Below are 18622 nucleotides of genomic sequence, written 5' to 3'. Positions count from 1 at the left end.
GTTCTGAATGTTAAAATGCACAGTTTGGGAAACATAAGGAATGCATCTTTCATATCAGCAATAAATAATTTTCAAAAAACGGAAAAAAAAAGGTTAGATTACTACACTAGCTTTATAGGGTTACGGTTCCCACACTGCCATATGTCCATGTTACAGCGCTTGTTAAACGGAAAACAGACGTTAGAAAGAGGAGTACCTGCGCTAATTACACTGAACAAAAATACAAAAACGCAACATGCAAATTGTTGGTCCTCATGTTTCTTGAGCCGAAATAAAAGATCCCAGAAATGTTTCATGCACACACAAAAAAAAAAAAAGGGTATTTCTCTCAAATTGTGTGCACAAATTTGTTTACATCCCTGTTAGTGAGCATTTCTGCTTTGCCAAGATAATCCATCCACCTGACAGGTGTGGCATATCAAGAAGTTGATTAAACAGCATCATTACACATGCACATTGTGAAGGGGACAATAAAAGGCCACTCTAAAAATGTGCAGTTATCACACAACACAATGACACAGATGTCTCAAGTTGAGGGAGCAGGCAATTGGCATGCTGACTGCAGGAATGTCCACCAGAACTGTTGCCAGAGAATTGAATATTCATTTATCCACCATAAGCACCAATGTCATTGTAGAGAATTTGGCAGTACGTCCAACCGGCCTCAAAACCACAGACCACGTGTAACCATGCCAGCCCAGGACCTCCATATCCAACTTCTTCTCACGCGGCACCGTCTGAGACCGGCCACCTGGACAGCTGATGAAACTGTAGGTTTGCACAACCAAAGAATTTCTGCACAAATTGTCAGAAACCGTCTCAGGGAAGCTCATCTGCATGCTAGTCGTCCTCACCAGGGTCTTGACCTGACTGCAGTTTGGCGTCGTAACCGACTTCAGTGGGCAAATGCTCACCTTTGATGGCTACTGGCATGCTGGAGAAGTGTGCTCTTCACAGATGAATTCCGGTTTCAACTGTACCAGGCAGATAAGCGTGTATGACAATATGTGGGCGAGCGGTTTGCTGATGATAACGTTGTGAACAGAGTAGAGGTCGACCGATAATGATTTTTCAACGCCGATACCGATTATTGGACGGCCAATAAAGCTTATACCGATTATTCTGACAAATTTATCCTCAAGTAAATAATGAAACATGTTCAATTTGGTTTAAATAATGCAAAAACAAAGTGTTGGATAAGAAAGTAAAAGTGCAATATGTGCCATGTAAGAAAGCTAACGTTTCAGTTCCTTGCTCAGAACATGAGAACATATGAAAGCTGGTGGTTCCTTTTAACATGAGTCTTCAATATCCCCAGGTAAGAAGTTTTAGGTTGTAGTTATTATAGGAATTATAGGAGTATTTCCCTCTATACCATTTGTATTTCATTAACCTTTGACTATTGGGTGTTCTTATAGGCACTTTAGTATTGCCAGTGTAACAGTATAGCTTCCGTCCCTCTCCTCGCTCCTCCCTGGGCTCGAACCAGCAACACAACAACAACAGCCACCATCGAGGCAGCGTTACCCATGCAGAGCAAAGGGAACAACTACTAGAAGGCTCAGAGCGAGCGCTAACTAGCTAGCCATTTCACTTCGGTTACACTTCGGCCTAGTTAAATAAAGGTATAAAAAAAACATTGCCCAAAAATGTCCGATTGTTATGAAAACTTGAAATCGGCCCTAATTAAATCGGCCATTCTGATTAATCGGTCGCCCTCTAGAACAGAGTGCCCCATGGTGGTGGCGGTGTATTGATATGGGCTAGATATAAGCTACGGACAACAAACACAATTGCATTTTATCGATGGCAATTTGAATGCACAGAGAAGCGTAATGAGATGCTGAGGCCCATTGTCGTGCCATTCATCCGCTGCCATAACCTCATGTTTGAGCATGATAATGCACGGCCCCATGTCGCAAAGATCCGTACACAATTCCTGGAAGCTGAACATGTCCCAGTTCTTCCATGGCCTGCATACTCACCAGACATGTCACTCATTTAGCATGTTTGGGATGCTCTGGATCAGCGTGTACAACAGCATTGTTTCAGTTCCCGCCAATATCCAACAACGTCGCACAGACATTGAAGAGGGGGACAACATTCCATAGGCCACAATCAACATCCTGATCAACTCTATGCGAAGGAGATGTGTCAAGCTGTATAAGGCAGATGGTCACACCAGATACTGAAAGGTTCTCTGATCCACGCCCCTACCTTTAAAGAAAAGTTTAAAAGCTATCTGTATTCCCAGTCATGTAAAAATAAATCCATAGATTAGGGTCTAATGAATTTATTTCAATTGACTGATTTCCTTATCAAATGTTATTGGCTGCACACACATATTCAGCACATGTTATTGCAGGTGTAGCAAAATACTTGAGTTACTAGCTCCAACAGTGCAGTAATATCTAACAATACACACAAATCTAAAAGTTAAATAATGGAATTAAGAAATATAGAAAAATTAGGACGAGCAATGTCGGGGTCCGGAATATAAATATATATGATATGGGATGTATAGACCTTGTGGACAGGAAGTGGATAGAATACATAGTATATCTGTAGGATAGAATAGTATATGTACAGCAATAGTTGAAAAGGATGGCCTTGACTAGAATACAGTATGACGCATATGAAATTAGTAAAACAATACGGAAACATTATTAAAGTGTCCAGTGTTCCATTAGTGACCAGTGTTCCATGTCAATTTACATAGGGCAGCAGCCTCTAAGGTGCAAGGTTGAGTAACTGTGACTAAGTTCAGGGCAGGTTCACTGGGTGGAGATTTTTTGTGGCCCCTACCTCAAAGTTACCCATCCCTGACCTAAACGAAGCCAGGCGGCACAAACATTTTGTCACTAAAAAAAATCCTATCGGCTGCAACTGTTAAAATAGGTTAAAACATTGTACAGCAGAGGAGGCTGCGGAGGGGAGGACGGCTCATAATAATAGTTGGAACGGAGCAAATGGAATGGCCTTAATCTGAAATGGACTCAATTAATTTTGTTCCTCATCAATCTACAAACAATACCCCATAATGACAAAGCAAAAATAGGCTTTTAGACATTTTTGCAAATGTATTAAAAAAACTGAAATAGCATGTTTACATACAGTACCAGTCAAAAGTTGACACACCTACTCATTCACGGATGTTTCTTTATTTTGACTATTTTCTACATTGTAGAACAATAGTGAATACATCAAAACTATGAAATAACACATGGAATCATGTAGCAATCAAAAAAAGTTTTAAACAAATCAAAATATATGTTATATGAGATTCTTCAAAGTAGCCACCCTTTTCCCTAATGACAGCTTTGCAAACTCTTGGCATTCTCTTAACCAGCTTCATGAGGTAGTCACCTGGAATGCATTTCAATTAACAGGTGTGCCTTGTTAAAAGTTCATTTGTGGAATTTATTTCCTTCTTAATAAGTTTGAGCCAATCAGTTGTGTTGTGACAAGGTAGGGGTGGTATAAAGAAGACAGCCCTATTTGGTAAAATACCAAGTCCATATTATGGCAAAAACAGCTCAAATAAGCAAAGAGAAATGACTGTCAATCATTACTTTAAGACATGAAGGTCAGTCAATCCGGAAAATTAAGAACTTTGAAAGTGCCGTTGCAAAAACCATCAAGCGCTATGATGAAACTGGTTTTCATGAGGACAGCCAGATTATTGGTTCTGAAAACCATGTCTTAGTGAGATGCAGAGTAGGTGAAAGTAATGATATCTGCATGCTGCATGTGTGGTTCCCACCGGGAAGCATGGAGGAGGAGGTTTGATGGTGTGGGGGTGCTTTACTGGTGACACTGTCTGTAATTTATTTAGAATTCAAGGCACACTTAACCACCATGGCTACCACAGCATTCTGCAGCGATACGCCATCCCATTTGGTTTGCGCTTTGTGGGGCGATTATTTGTTTTTCAACAGGAAAACGAACAAACACGCCTCCAGCCTGTGTAGGGGCTATATAACCAAGAAGAGTGATGAGTGTTGCATCAGATGACCTGGCCTCGACAATCACCGACATCAACCCAATTGAGATGGTTTGGGATGAGTTGGTCCGCAGAGTGAAGGAAAAGCAGCCAACAAGTGCTCAGCATATTTGAGAACTCCTTCAAGACTGTTGGAAAATCATTCCAGGTGAAGCTGGTTGAGAGAATGCCAACAGTGTGCAAAGCTGTCAAGGCAAAGGGTGGCTACTTTGAAGAATCTCAAATATAAACTATATTTTGATTTTTGGTTACTACATGATTCCATGTGTGTTATTTCATTGTTTTGATGTCTTCACTATTATTCTACAAAGTAGAAAATAGGACAAATAAACAAAAACACTTGAATGAGTAGGTGAGTCCACATTTTTGGCTGGTACTGTCAGTATTCACATCCTCAAAATTGAGCTCAGGTGCATCCTGTTTCCATTGATCATCCTTGAGATGTTTCTACAACTTGATTGGAGTCCACCTGTGGTAAATTAAATTGATTGGACATTATTTGAAAAGGCACACACCGGTCTATATAAGGTCCCACTGTTGACAGTGCATGTCAGAGCAAAAACCAAGCCGTAGAGCTCCGAGACAGGATTGTGTCGAGGCACAGATCTGAGGAAGGGTACCAAAACATTTCTGCAGCATTGAAGGTCCCCAAGAACACAGTGGCCTCCATCATTCTTAAATGGAAGATGTTTGGAACCACCAAAACTCTTCCTAGAGCTGGCTGCCTGGTGGGGAATGGCCTTGGTCAGGGAGTGGTCACTCTGACAGAGCTCCAGAGTTTCTCTGTGGAGATGGTAGCACCTTCCAGAAGAACAATCATCTCTGCAGCACTCCACCAATCAGGCCTTTATGGTAGTGGCCAGACAGAAGCCACTCCTCAGTAAAAGGCACATGACAACCTACTTTGAGTTTGCCAAAAGCCACCAAAAGGACTCTCAGACCATCAGGAAGAAGATTCTCTGGTTTGATGAAACCAAGATTCAACTCTTTGGCCTGAATGCCAAGCATCATGTCTGGAGGAAACCTGGCGCTATCCCTAAGGTGAAGCATGGTGGTGGCAGGTGTGTTGGTAATCCTGGTGAACTCGTGTTTTTTTAATGTAATGTGTAGTGGAACTGCATAAGTGTTGATCTCCACTCTCTGGCGGATCTAGTTTTGAAATCAGTGGTAAACAAATCGTCGGCCTGAGCGTGGCTCTGTACATCCGAGATCGAAATGAGATGGGTGGGGCTAAAGCTTAAGAGGGTGTGAACGATGCTGAATGGGTGTAGACAAAGAAGAGCTCTCCAGTAGCTACCAAAACATTCAAAGGCCGTTCTCAAAAGTGAGAAGTTTATCAACTTTCAAAGCAGAATTACTTAACCATTGTTCCTCAAAAATGATGATATACCATTCTGTAACTCTGAGTCTCTACTTTCACCAATGTAAACAAATAAATAAAATGCAAATGTTGCTACATAAGACCTATTTGATCCGGTCGGTCACATTTGGCTAGGTAGCAACGTCAGCAATCTAACGTTATAAATCATGTGGTTACAGCCCTGTTGTGTGTGTGTGTGTGTGGTCGGTGGATGAGAAACCTACCGATTTTATATTTCTTATTGGGTGCATCGGTCTTCGTAGCAGCAGTACTAGTTCCGAACTTTCTTTGAAAACATGAATCTACTTTTTTAAAGCATTTAGAGAGGCTGCCCCTCAAATGCAACCTGCACACCGCAATGGAAGACGCCATCGCTGCACTGAGACTACCGTGAAAGCGCATGCGTGTGTATGTTCTATGGCATCCGAAACCTGACAAAAATCAAAGCTCAATCAGCGTCAAACATGAGTTTTGCGTTTTTCCTATATTTGCAAGACCAAAGTGATCAATTGATTGAAACGAGTGTATGGTATGGGCCCTCAGTTATGTAACCTGCAAATAGTCTCACGATGACACTTTTTTTAATCATGCTGTCACTATATAGTCAGTTCTCTCATATACAACAGGGCACATTGCGAAATATTTGTATCGAAGCACAGGCAGAATTGTTGGAGTAGTGAAAATACCGCACTATCCCATGGAATTTGATGAATCTGTTGCCTACAGAAATCAAATATTAGGGGGAAATCCAAGACTATGAAAAGAAAAACGAAACTACAGAGGAATACACTAAAGTTGCAAGACACCACTTTCGGCTTATGTTTTTATTTACACAATGCCACCTAAACACAGAGACTGATAAGGACTTCCTCTTGTACTTCCTAGCTCGTGAGTGGGAATTACAGTCCGTTGGTTCTTTAGTGCGCGTTAGAGTTGACAGCAGTCGGACGCAAGAATGGAGTAGCGTATTCGGAGGGGATCCTACCCTACGTTATTTATTACAAAGAATCAGGTAAGCACATCGTTATTACGCTATTTCAAACAAATAATGGTCCGTTTATATTTGCTATGTTAGTGACTTTAGTTATGTTGAGTGTTCAGTGTTGCAGTGTTGGGAGGGCAATTGGTTGACGTAGTCTACACTCGAGTACATTCTTCTTTCACTTAGCGATAACCTACAGCAGGGTAGGTCCGCGAGTGATTTTATTAGCCACCCAAGTTTTCTAAAAAAAACACGAGCAAGTAATCTACAAGTGGTTTTAATTTAAGAAATCTGTTCAAAAGTATTCCCACGCATAATAGAGAGGTATATGATTGTATACAAGGTTTGAAATATTTTAGTCAGATATTATATCTGTTTGGGCTTCTTGCGGTCAATTTGCAATCTATAAATTATATGTCATTATTTTCCAGCCCATATTGGAATTTCAGTTTCCTAATGAATCATCACCGTTCCATTTCAGAACTCAGCAGAAGCTAGAATATCAAAATGGATTACAAATATGCCAATGCTGGAATAGAACTCCTGCTGGCTCACATGAACATAGAGGATATCATTGGCGCTGTTGAGAATCTCTATCACACCGAGGAGGAAGAGGCTGGGGCATTGTGTGAAGAAGGTCTCTCTCAGGAGGAGATGGATGAGAACGAGGAGACTGTGGATGATTCGGGGGACGAAGTGACAGGGGTGACGGGAGGGACCCAGGGCACACAGCAGGGGAACGGTGGTGGGATGGTCCGGTACGGGACTGTGTTGGACTTGCTCTCCTTCGTCAACCTGATCTCTAACATGCCACCAGAATCACTGCAGCACCAGCCTGAGGAGATGGGTGTGTTACTGAACAAGGTGAGACTTCAGGACATTAGTGGGGTTTTTGTATGTTTTTGTATCTTTCCCCACAAAGGTCTCATTAGATACTTTTGGTCATGTGGTGTACAGTATGTGGACATCACAATCCAAAATGTTGGAACATTGCTGCGGGGACGGGCTTCCTTTCAGCCGCAAGAGCATTAATGAGGTTGGGCGCTGGTGTTGGGCGATTAGGTCTGTCTTGCAGTTGGCGTTCCAATTCATCCCAAAGGTGTTCAATGGGGTTGAGCTCAGGGCTCTGTGCAGGCCAGTCAAGTTCTTCCACACCGATCTCAACAAACCATTTCTGTATTGACATTCGCTTTGTGCACGGGGGCATTGTCATGTTGAAACAGGAAAGGGCCATCACCAAACTATTGCCACAAAGTTGGAAGCACAGAATCGTCTAGAGAATGTCATTGTATGCTGTAGCATTAAGATTACCTTTCACTGGAACTAAGGGGCCTAGCCCGAACAATGAAAAACAACCCCAAACCATTATTCCTCCTCCACCAAACTTTACAGTTGGAACTATACATTTGGGCAGATATCGTTCTCCTGGCATCCGCCAAACCCAGATTAATCCATCGGACTGCCAGCTAGTGAAGCGTGATTCATCACTCCAGAGAACGCATTTCCACCGCTCCAGAGTCCAATGGCGGCGAACTTTACACCACTTCAGACAACACTTGGCATTGCTCATGGTGATCATATTCTTGTGTGTGGTTGCTCTGGCATTGAAGCCCATTTCATGAAGCTCCCGGCGAGCAGTTATTGTGCTGGCGTTGCTTCCAGAGGCAGATTGGATCTCGGTAGTGAATGTCGCAACTAAGGACAGACTATTTTTACGAACTGCGCTTCAGCACTCGGCAGTCCCGTTCTGTGAGCTTGTGTAGCTGAGCAGTTGTTGCTCCTAGATGTTTCCACTTCACAACAACGGCACTCACAGTTGAGCGGGGCAGCTCTAGCAGGGGAGAAATTTGATGAACTGGCTTATTGGAAAGGGGGCATCCTATGATGGTGCAACGTTGAAAGTCTCTGAGCTCTTCAGTAAGGCCCTTCTACTGCCAATGTTTGTCTATTGAGATTGTGTGGCTGTGTGCTAGATTGTATACACCTGTCAGCAATGGGTGTAGCTGAAATAGCCGAATCCACTAATGTGAAGGGGTGTCCACATACTTTTGTATATACAGTGTATCAAAGTTTATTTGTCATATGCAAAGGACAATGAAATCTTAGAAGTGGCATTGTGTGTATAAGTGTGGTTGAAACTGTCTGTCCCTTCGTCTGTTAGTCAATCAGTCCGTCTGTTTGTCTGCGTGTATGTATGTGGTCAAGTATAGACCATCTGTCTGTAGGGTTATTTAAAGCCTTTACTGGTTCAGCAGCACCTTTCACACTGTATTTCACTACTTCTGTGCAGAAACACATGGTGCTGAAGAAGGGACGCTATCGCATCGATTTGGATGTACTTCTGTTTCCATGGATGTGGACCTACAAGACTCCAGGTTCCGGCGGCCATGTTCCAAAGGGCTCATTTGGGAAAGTCCACTTGGCCCAGGATACCGTTACCAGGAAGCGAATGGCATGTAAACGGGTGAGTCAATGAGTCCGCGTGCAGGAATGTCTGGCATGTTTGCAGAGTGGATTTCTCGAAACTGCCGCTGGCCGATCTATGTGCCAAGATTGATTTCTGGCAGGAAGTTTTGTTTTCAAAGCAATAGAAACTAATTTGTTAGGCCAATATAAAAGCAGAATGTCACATGTGAAGTCAGTCAGGTCTTTGCACCCAAAAACTTTGAAAGCTGCAACAGAACATCTAGAAAGAGGAACACTCTGTACTGTAGAAAGAGAAAAATATTTATCTGCGACATCTCAAAAGCCAGTATTGCAGACAGATAGAAACTGAAAGTGTTTGTCTGGTTACCCCACAGGAAACCCCCCACGCTAGTCTATCGCAGGGCCTAACCCCCAATCTATCTCCTTAGTGCTGAGTGTCAAGCAGAGACGCATCAGGTCCCATTTTTACAGTCTTTGGTATGACCCGGCCAAGGTTTGAACTCCCAACTTTCCAATCTGAGGCAGGCACTCTAATCACAATGGTACTTCACCTGGGGTAGAAGAGGATATGGCTTTTATATTATTTCCGCCCACAAAGAGTTACACACGATGGGAGTGGCTTCCTGGTCTGGCAATTCCATAGTCAGTGGAATGTTTACATACTAAAGACTGTGTAGATACTTTGCATAATAGACATATTTTACTGTACATGTCTAAATCTCTTTTTAAATATAATGTCTATAGGATGTTCTTTAATGCCTTAATGGTTCTATTCATGCTACTAGATCCCCATGGAGCATTTCAAACCAGCCGATGTGGAGATCCAGGCCCGGTTCCGCCACGAGAACATTGCAGAGCTCTACGGTGCTCTGCTCTGGGACCAGAACATCCATCTGTTCATGGAAGCCGGCGAGGGAGGCTCGGTTCTGGAGAAACTGGACAGCTGTGGACCCATGAGGGAGTTTGAGATCATCTGGGTCACCCAGCAGGTCCTCAGGGGCCTGGAGTATCTGCACTCTCACAATGTCATCCACCACGACATCAAACGTGAGTGGAACATGCCCAAAACAAATGTAAAAAAAATGCACATTAGTACACTCAATTAGTAAGCATTAGAGTTAGAGCAAGTTATAGGCCTATAGCCTCTGCTTTTACCACGGTTTAGAAACTCAGTTTTTCTCAAATTCTAGCCCCAAACACATCAAAAATGGAACCCAGGTATGTGTCCAAAACACACACATGTACACTAGTAGTATATGTGTTACCTCCACTGGGCCCAAGCTGGTTAAATCTATGTTGTTTCAACATAATTTGTCAGTATATTATGACATGGAATCTACGTGGAAAATACATTGAATTTTTAAAAAAAAAAGTTGTTTTGAGGGTAACGTTTCATCCACAGGATTATGCCATCACGGTAACCAATTTTCAACAGAGACAAACCTTGTATAAGATATGTTGAATTTGTACCTTTGAAAAAACGTCAGATCTTCAACGTAATATCCACTAGAAGAAAAAAAACGTAGGCTGGGCTGCACCTCCTACTGGAGAGTCGATCTATCTACAGCAGTTTTTATTTCTGTCTCCCATCCAGGGTTTTAACCAAGCCCAGTTTAGCTTTGATATTTGTCACTGACTATTACCAATGTGCTATCGTGAGAATTGTTGTGGAGAAATCTACACTTAATAGAGTCACTGGCACTATCAAATGACTTCCAACATTAGGTTCAACAGAGCAAATTAAATGTAACCATACTTTATGAATCATATATCCTCAATGATGCTATTTAGGCCTATATAGCATTTGAGCAGTCATAAACAGATATTGTTTAAATTCAGCCCTTGTAGGCCTAGGATTTCAAATGGAACATACAGGTAATAATACATGTTGGATTCATGTCTCCATCTCAACCAAAAATGGAAGTTAAAGAATTTAAAGTTTGATTTGATTTAGTCCTATTCTTTCACCTAGATTTTTGGTCAAAATGGAGACGTGAATCCGACATTGTAAAGCAAGACTCACTGGCAAAGATGGAGCGATCTCCTTCAAAAGTTTATATTTGGTTGCGTTAACAACCAAACACAATTCAATATCACTTTTGCAATACAGTAAATAGCCTATTAACTGTCGACAAATTAACAAATGACATGTTGGATTCACATCTCCAGCTCAACCAAAAATAAAAGTTAAAGAATAGGATTAAGCCAGTGGATCAGAGGGAACTATCCACGCAGTAGAATTGTGCTTGATTGCATTGTCAACCAAACACAATTCAATATTACTTTTGTAAGAGACTTAACTTTAGGCTATTTACTATCTTACAAACTAATGTAACATTCAACTTTAAAATGAGTAACGCATCCATGACCACATTTTGAAGTTACTGTAACAAATGTATTTTTATATAATCGTGGAAAGCGTGCATGTTCAGGGTTGAAGGTCTTTGGAAATCGAAACAATTGCTATAAAAATCTTCACAGATTCTCAAATGGCATTGATCACTTGCACCATGTACTTTAATGTAATTTCAACTAACTGCATTCCAGTTCATTTGGTTGTGCTACTAGATGAAGCAGTGATGACACATTAAGTTGTTGTAAAAACAAAACATCTGACATTGTAGTCCCATTTGAACTTTGGTGTGCGTTTAAATGGCTGAAAGTGCAGTTTAGGTGACAACCAAACCAAAAACCAGACAGTGATTTTCTATTGGAATTTGGTTGTGCTTTTAGATGGTTGAAAGCATGGTGATAACATATTGGGAAAATAGGTTGAAATCTCATTGATCAACGTATGTAACCAATACTGCCTAATGCTCCACATTGAAATGACATGGTGTGCCCAGTGGGCTGTTACTGTCACTATCCACTTTATGTCAAATGTAACCAAGATAGGACTTTAGAGTAAACTGCACCTTGAACCAACGGCTTCATAGGAAACTCAACCACAGACAACTAAAGAAACCACCTTGTAAGAAGGCAGGATGAAGCTGTGGTGTTGCTGACGGTGTTCAGGTCAGACAGGTAGCTAACGCGGTTTTTATAGGGGTTGTCCCAAATGGCACCCTAACCCCTATTTAGTGCACTACCTTTAACCTGGTCAAAAGTAGTGCACTATATAGGGAATAGGGAGCCATTTGGGGCAACACCCAGTATCTGATTAGCTAGCTACTGAAGTTGCTGAAACACAGGATTTTAGAGCGAGATAGATTAGATAGCAAGGCTAGGGCTGCAGGCAGGTGGCAGTGAGCTAACAGTGGAGTAGCGCAGCGCTGTCCGTCGCACGTGAGATTTGCTTCCAAGATTGTAGTGAGCTAAAGTCAATCACAACACAGCATTCAAATCTCTGTGGCGCTACAGCTAACATCAGTCAAAACTGTGTTGATAAATGCATTTTTATTTTACCTTAATTTAACCATTAAAAGACCTTTTGAGGTTAGAAACTCCCTTTTTTGAGGGGGACCTGGCGAAAGGTCAGCAGGAAGTAGTCCGCGTGTACATGCGACACGAGCACAATACTGTAAATTAAAAACAATTGCAATGGTCAGCAGCAGAGCTTTAAACTCAGCGAGCGATACCCTCTCCTCCAGTAAATGTATTGTATTAACGTTAACTTTATAATGTTGGGTGTTCCCTAGTAAAAGTTATACTATCTATAGAGGTTAATGTATTGCAATGAACTTTAAACAAAGACCTGTGGACCAGTCTATTATCGTCCAGTCAGTCAATCAGGGCTTGGCTAAAGACTAAATGCACTATATGTAGCATCTGGAAATTCCAGTCAGACCCTCCCTCCTTCCCTGCAGCAGGATTGACTGTAGGGCTTCTTAGAAGAAACCAGTGAGTTATTACTTTCTGACGTTTCACTGTGGTCTTGTGCTCTTCCTGTCCTCCAGTCAAAGGACGCATCCCAAATGGCGCCCTATTCCCTATGAAGTACCCTATGTAGTGCCCATAGGACTTTGGTCAACAGTAGTGCACTATATCGGGAATAGGGTGCTATTTGGGACACACAAAATATGTAATGTTACCTCAGTGAGGTAAGGGATCAGGGGGGCAAGGATGGAGAGGAGGTTTGGGAAAAGCCTGCTTATTCATTATAACTGTCAAATTCTGTGCCAAAACCCTGAAAGATGTTTGTTTGACTTCAGTAATGACTTTTAAACGCTTTAGTTCCCTTTTTCTTTAAGCTCAGTCAAAAGCCATTCAGAGACTCAACATGCCTCATAGCATGCTCTGTGTGAACTTTAACTTTACATCAGTGCAAATTTTGATACTTCTCGCTTCCTTAAATGTACATACAGTTCCTATCACACATACTGTATGTCAAGAGCAATTTCAGCAAATGATAGAAGAAATGTGGACCTTGTGACAAACATTTAACAGAATAGCATGTTAGCACACACTATATTAGGCTCTGAGATTATACTGTATCTTGCAACACATGTTCTTTAGCTTTGACATGGCTGAACTGCACAGCTTTTCTGGTGAATCTCACTCACCCTCTCCCCCCCCCCCTTTCTTTATTCAGCCAGCAACATTGTTCTGATGTCAGACAAAGCGGTGCTGGTGGACTTTGGCCTGACGGTGCAGATGACAGAGGAGTTGTACACCCCTAGGGACCTGCGCGGCACAGAGGTAAGTGACTCTGCTCTCTTCAACACCCTCCGGTCTATGACATAACGACAAAAGACACTCTCAAGCCTATGACATAACAAAAGACACTCTTAGGCTTATGACATAACAACAAAAGACACTCTCAAGCCTATGACATAACAACAAAAGACACTCTCAGGCCTACGATATGACATACAGGGTTAGGGTCAATTCATTTTCAATTCAGTCAATTCATTTTTTTTGGGGGGGGGGGGGTGGGGGATTTCAGTTTACTTCCTGGTGACCTATGACATGACAACAACAATAACAACTTCTTACTTTGTGTGAAGTTCAATAGGTGTGTTTACTAAAAGGGAAAGCGGCAGTTTTTCCGTTGAAGATTGAGATCAAGCGATGCCTCAGGGCATTCTGAAAATTATTTAGTTAGTAGACGTGTCAGTGTTTGTCTCACAGTGTCCCATAGCAAAGGAAATGGTGCAGGGGGATCACATCAAACACGAAGAGATAATGAGATAATGTATAGGTTTATAGGTGGACTATAGGTTTTGTGTGCATTGCATAGGCTACAGAGTTGACATTGACATTGTTTATCAGTAATAATACAGTAATAATACAGTAGGTTGAAGGCCTTTGAACACTAGCATTTTCAGATTCCAATTTACATCCTTATTCAGTTGGGAAAATCTTGGAGGAGGCATTCACTCTGTTCTTTCTCACGACCCTCCCTCTGCTCCGTCCTCTTCCTAATCCTCTCCTCAACCCTCTCCTCCCCTCTGTGGTGACCTATACCCCTGATGGCTGAGTGGGAAAGTCCCAGGGCAGAGAGACTGACACCCAGCATTAATAACAGGGAGGGAGATAGCTAGCCAACAGAGTGGAGCTGCTGAGACTAGGCTGACATTAGCTAACATGGGGGAAGGCTGGAAATTCCAGTTGAGAGATGGACTCTGGTCTGATGTTTACTGTTTCACATTTCACAGACCGTACACAGTGCAGTTCCGAGCCTAACACCAGCCCAGCTGCTCTTAGGGTTCCTGTATTAATACATAGTCATAGAGACACTTTATTATTCATTTTATAACTGTTATGATTATCACTGGCAACATGACTACATTTATTTTTTATTTTTTTTACATTTGATGAAGAAAAATATGGGGTACTGTCCAAACACTCATTTTCTTCTTCAACAATTGACATTATGCCATTGACCCTGTGAGTAACCATTGACCCTTTGAGTAACTGTGCTCTTGTGTTTTCTTCCTCAGATGTATATGAGCCCGGAGGTGGTTCTGTGTCGAGGACACAACACCAAGACGGATATCTACAGTCTGGGAACCACCATTATCCACATGCAAACTGGCAGCCCGCCCTGGGTCAGGAGATACCCACGCAGGTCCTACCCATCCTACCTCTACATAGTAAGTGCTACTCTCCCTATCTCCCTCTCTACCCATCCTACCTCTACATAGTAAGCATCTCCTGAAAGTAAAAAAACAACAACTATTAGATGATTTTTGCACTTCCAATAAATGCACAAATATATAAAGTAGTGTGGCAGAGGTTGTTTCTGCATAGTCATTCCACTAAGTAATGGGACAATGGAAAGTGGATGGATGAAGTGTATAGATAAGTGAATGGTGAACATACAGGCTTTCCTCTTGCTACACTGACAGGGCTGAAGGAGGGGAAACCCCCACTTGTAGTCAGTCTTTGAAGCAGACAGATGTTTTCATCACCCAGTTTAGATTTCCACGGCATAGGCCTAGATTCTTGCAAGATCATTTCTCAAACATCATGTGATCCCTTAACGTGACTGCCTGCATCCCAAATGGCACCCTATTCCCTGTATGGAGCACTACTTCTGACCAGAGCCTTAGGGGCCCTGGTCAATAGTAGTGCACTATGTTGGGAATACGTTGCCATTTGGGATGCTGCATCTGTCTCTGGCACATTGTCAGCATACTCCTTCAGGCTCAGTACAATAGTTCTGTTTAGCTTTTAACAGTGTTTTTCATGATCACATTCCTGATTTGATTCTTTTTTTTGGGATTGGCTGCAGTTCCCGAACCTGACTTTCTGTCGCTAAAAATACTGAGATTTCTGCTTATGCGGCATCCAATAGCCTAAGTCCTTTCAGCTGCTGCTCAGTGTGCAGTCACTCCACGCTGCCGCCTGTACACAAAACAGTTGGAACAAATGTAGTTATTTGTCTGTTGTAATATTAGGCTATTGCAAACATAAGCATGACACAAGCAGGTTGTTTAGCAATTCGATCTTATTCCAGGATTCAATATTTTGGGAAAACCAGGGAATTTATTGAAAGCTCAAGGAATTTTGCAACCCTACTTGTACATGAAACTTGTTTTACACTCGGGGAGTTGTGCCCAGAGATGGCACGAGTTGCAGGATAGCTTTTATTCTTACCTAGCCATCTCCATGACTAAAAAGACAAGGAATGCTTATAGTGATGGTGGCTAGGTCTCGCCTAACCTGACATCGCATTCTCACATTCCATAGAAGACTCATATGTGAAACTGTTGCATCAGACCTAGTTGGGTTGTTTTCTTTAAAAAGAGCAGTGTTGGGTTGTCGATGCTGGGTTATTGAGACCGGAAGACTGGATGCACAGTTTTGTTGTTTTTAACCCAGCATTTTTTTTTAGAGTGTAGAACCTTAAGAATAGCTGTGAAACCCTAATTATCTATATGGTTCTACCACAGAGGTAGGATGGCTTTACTCCAATTCTAATTCCATGGCTCCCCTCAGATCCACAAGCAGGCCCCTCCCCTGGAGGACATAGCAGAGGACTGCAGTGGTGCCATGAGGTCCTTCCTGGAGCGAGCCCTGGAGAGGAACCCTGCCCAGCGCAGCTCTGCAGCCGAGCTCCTGAGGAACGAGGCCATCAACCCTCCCAGGGAGGAGCAGCCACGCTGCTGGAGCCTGGACTCAGCCCTGGTGGAGGCTTCCCACCCTCTGAGGCAGCACAGCCAGCAGCCTGACACCACACAGGGTAGGGACTTATATATCTTCCTGTTCTCTATTATCGTACTTCCCTAAAATATACTTTGTTCCTCATATTCCCTACAGAGGTAGGCAGGGACTTAAAATGTTAACTGTGCTGTGGTAAAATGCCTACGCACTTCCTCACACTAACATCTGTATGAAACTTCATGAGAGCGTATGTTACCAATAACAATACAATTCCTTTTTTTTGCAGAATCGTCTCTGTACTCTGAGCCTGAGGACTCTGCCCACCTGAGGAGGAAGGGATCACTGTACATCGACCTAGGGGCAATGACTGGGTACTATAATCTAGTAAGAGGCCCCCCTGCTACAGAGTATGGCTAACCCTGACCGTAACCCAAAGACACATTTAGTAAGACCTCTGACAGAATTTGGTCTGGTAAAGCTATAACTGTAACCTTTAACCTTAGCCTGGTACTAAGGTAATGACTTTATTATCCCCATGGGGACATTTTGGTATGGGTGAACTGATAGGTCAGAGACTCTCAGGAAGTTGAGTTTGGAACTCATGAAGACTCAATGGTGAATGTGTGTCTGATATGTTTTGAAAGAGTCACCAGAAGGACAGAGGGTTGGGTAGAGCAGGTGAAATGGACGCTGTAGCTATCTTAGTTTGCCATCTCTCAACAGTGCTGAGCCTCATTGGTTGAAAGAGATGTTACTCAGTAACTCTGGGTTTCATTGGTCAACAGTGGAATAAGCGACATCTTGTGATGTGCTCTGTAGATATATGATATATTAGCATGTTTTACAAGTTTGTTTCTTGCTCTCTTAAAAATAAAGGTGCAAGTTGGAACCAAATTACATTCTCGAGAGCGATGCCATAGGGGAACCATGTTAGGGTCTTTGAAGAAGCATAAATGGGATGGTTCTTTGAACAACCATACCAAAATCCAAAACCGGTGTAGGGTTTTAAGCCTTATTTGCATATTTCCCAGGGTGCCTTTCGAGTGAATATTAGAGTTAAAAGTACTACCCATGACTGTTTGCTAGTGATAAAGACATGCTTGTTGCATTCACTAATTTTCAGTTCTGTGGCTTCACCAAGAGAAATCCTAAGTGAATATGTTGTCATTAAAATAAAATTATTTAAAACGAAACATATTTCATAAGGCCTTTTTTGAGTCCCTAGTTGCGGGGCCTGAAACTCATAGTTTTACAGGCCACATTATGCTGGCTTTATAAGTGATGTGTAATTCCTATTGGAATCCAGCCAGACTGCAGATATTCAATGTTTGACATTTTATTCACCCACAACCTGCCTTCAAAATGACTGCCAGGGTTGGGGAGACTAAGATACTCATATCTTAAACATCTAAACTGGAACAACCATTTCAGTAACGGGTGCAACAAGTCCAAGTAACAGATTGGATTTGTTTATAAAAATCTATGTTATTTATATTTGAGTAGCATAGGATTTCTGAATCAATCAATGTGCATGCAAAAACATTTTAAAAACAATGTAAAAAAAATCTACCTGCACTAGGGCCTGCTGGGAAATATGATAATGATGGGTGTGGTTTTGGTTCAACTCTGGTTATTAACACCAACAATGGGGTTATTTTACACTACTGAGTGTTCATTTACCTCTACAGTGTTAATTTAACTTGAATCAACACTAGAAATGTTACACTGAAAAATCAACACTAGTTAACACTGGCCAATTTACTGTGTGCTATGAAAGGGACAAATCTGCAGGCTTCAATACAATTCAAAAACCTTTTAGAATTCCGAAGAATCATCACGTTAAGAACCCCACATTTAACTCAAAGGTTCTTTATCGAGAAAGAGTTCCCCAAGGAACCTTCAGAGTTTAGGAAGAACCATTTAAAAACTTTTTTTTTTTTTTTTTTTTTCAGCGTAAAGAAATGTCTGCATGTGTCTTATGATTGAGACATTCTGTGTGTCAATATGATTTCTGACAATGTATTTGCGGTTTGTACAAACCATATTGTCTGAATGAACTTTTTGTTTGTTCCTGTGGAATCTGAATATTATATTTTGAGTACTTGCTATGCAAGTTACACTGTGTAGTACATGTGTAATCAATGATCTTTTACATGTATTTTACCTATTGGATTTGTGGTTTTCTAATGAGATAAATGTCTATAGGATTTTGTAAATTTACTTCAGTCACTTTGTCTCAATATGAAGTTGAATTACTGAATAACATGTCATATAATTCATCTGAATAAAATGAAAAAGTCAA

General features: G+C 41.8%; 2 protein-coding genes across 4 annotated transcripts in view; one reads left to right on the top strand and one right to left on the bottom strand.

Annotated features, from left to right (window-relative positions):
* Nucleotides 1-6069, bottom strand: part of mtpap (mitochondrial poly(A) polymerase) — a 26214-nt gene extending 20145 nt beyond the window's left edge. Inside the window, exon 1 of the mRNA XM_021620616.3 lies at nucleotides 5588-6069. Coding sequence (XP_021476291.3) covers nucleotides 5588-5765 — 178 coding nt within the window. The 5' untranslated portion in view covers nucleotides 5766-6069. The remainder of the gene's footprint in view (nucleotides 1-5587) is intronic.
* Nucleotides 5881-18622, top strand: LOC110535550 (mitogen-activated protein kinase kinase kinase 8). 3 transcript variants are annotated; one of them, XM_036935255.2, is made up of 8 exons: nucleotides 5881-6375; nucleotides 6827-7209; nucleotides 8636-8809; nucleotides 9558-9819; nucleotides 13304-13410; nucleotides 14655-14807; nucleotides 16156-16399; nucleotides 16607-18622. In XM_036935255.2, the coding sequence occupies exons 2-8, from the start codon at nucleotides 6853-6855 to the stop codon at nucleotides 16735-16737; spliced, it is 1428 nt and encodes a 475-aa protein (XP_036791150.2). In that variant the 5' UTR covers nucleotides 5881-6375; nucleotides 6827-6852; the 3' UTR covers nucleotides 16738-18622. The 3 variants fall into 3 exon arrangements, with proteins under 3 accessions (XP_036791150.2, XP_090045928.1, XP_036791151.2); XM_036935256.2 differs by having other exon boundaries at nucleotides 5989-6375; nucleotides 6777-7209; XM_090189802.1 differs by lacking the exon at nucleotides 6827-7209 and having other exon boundaries at nucleotides 5979-6375.

Source organism: Oncorhynchus mykiss, chromosome 11, assembly GCF_057628025.1.
Source record: "Oncorhynchus mykiss isolate SJ-2025 chromosome 11, ASM5762802v1, whole genome shotgun sequence".
NCBI lineage: Eukaryota > Metazoa > Chordata > Actinopteri > Salmoniformes > Salmonidae > Oncorhynchus > Oncorhynchus mykiss.
The sequence above is the reverse complement of the archived record's forward strand: the minus strand, read 5'-3'. Positions and strand labels throughout refer to the sequence as shown.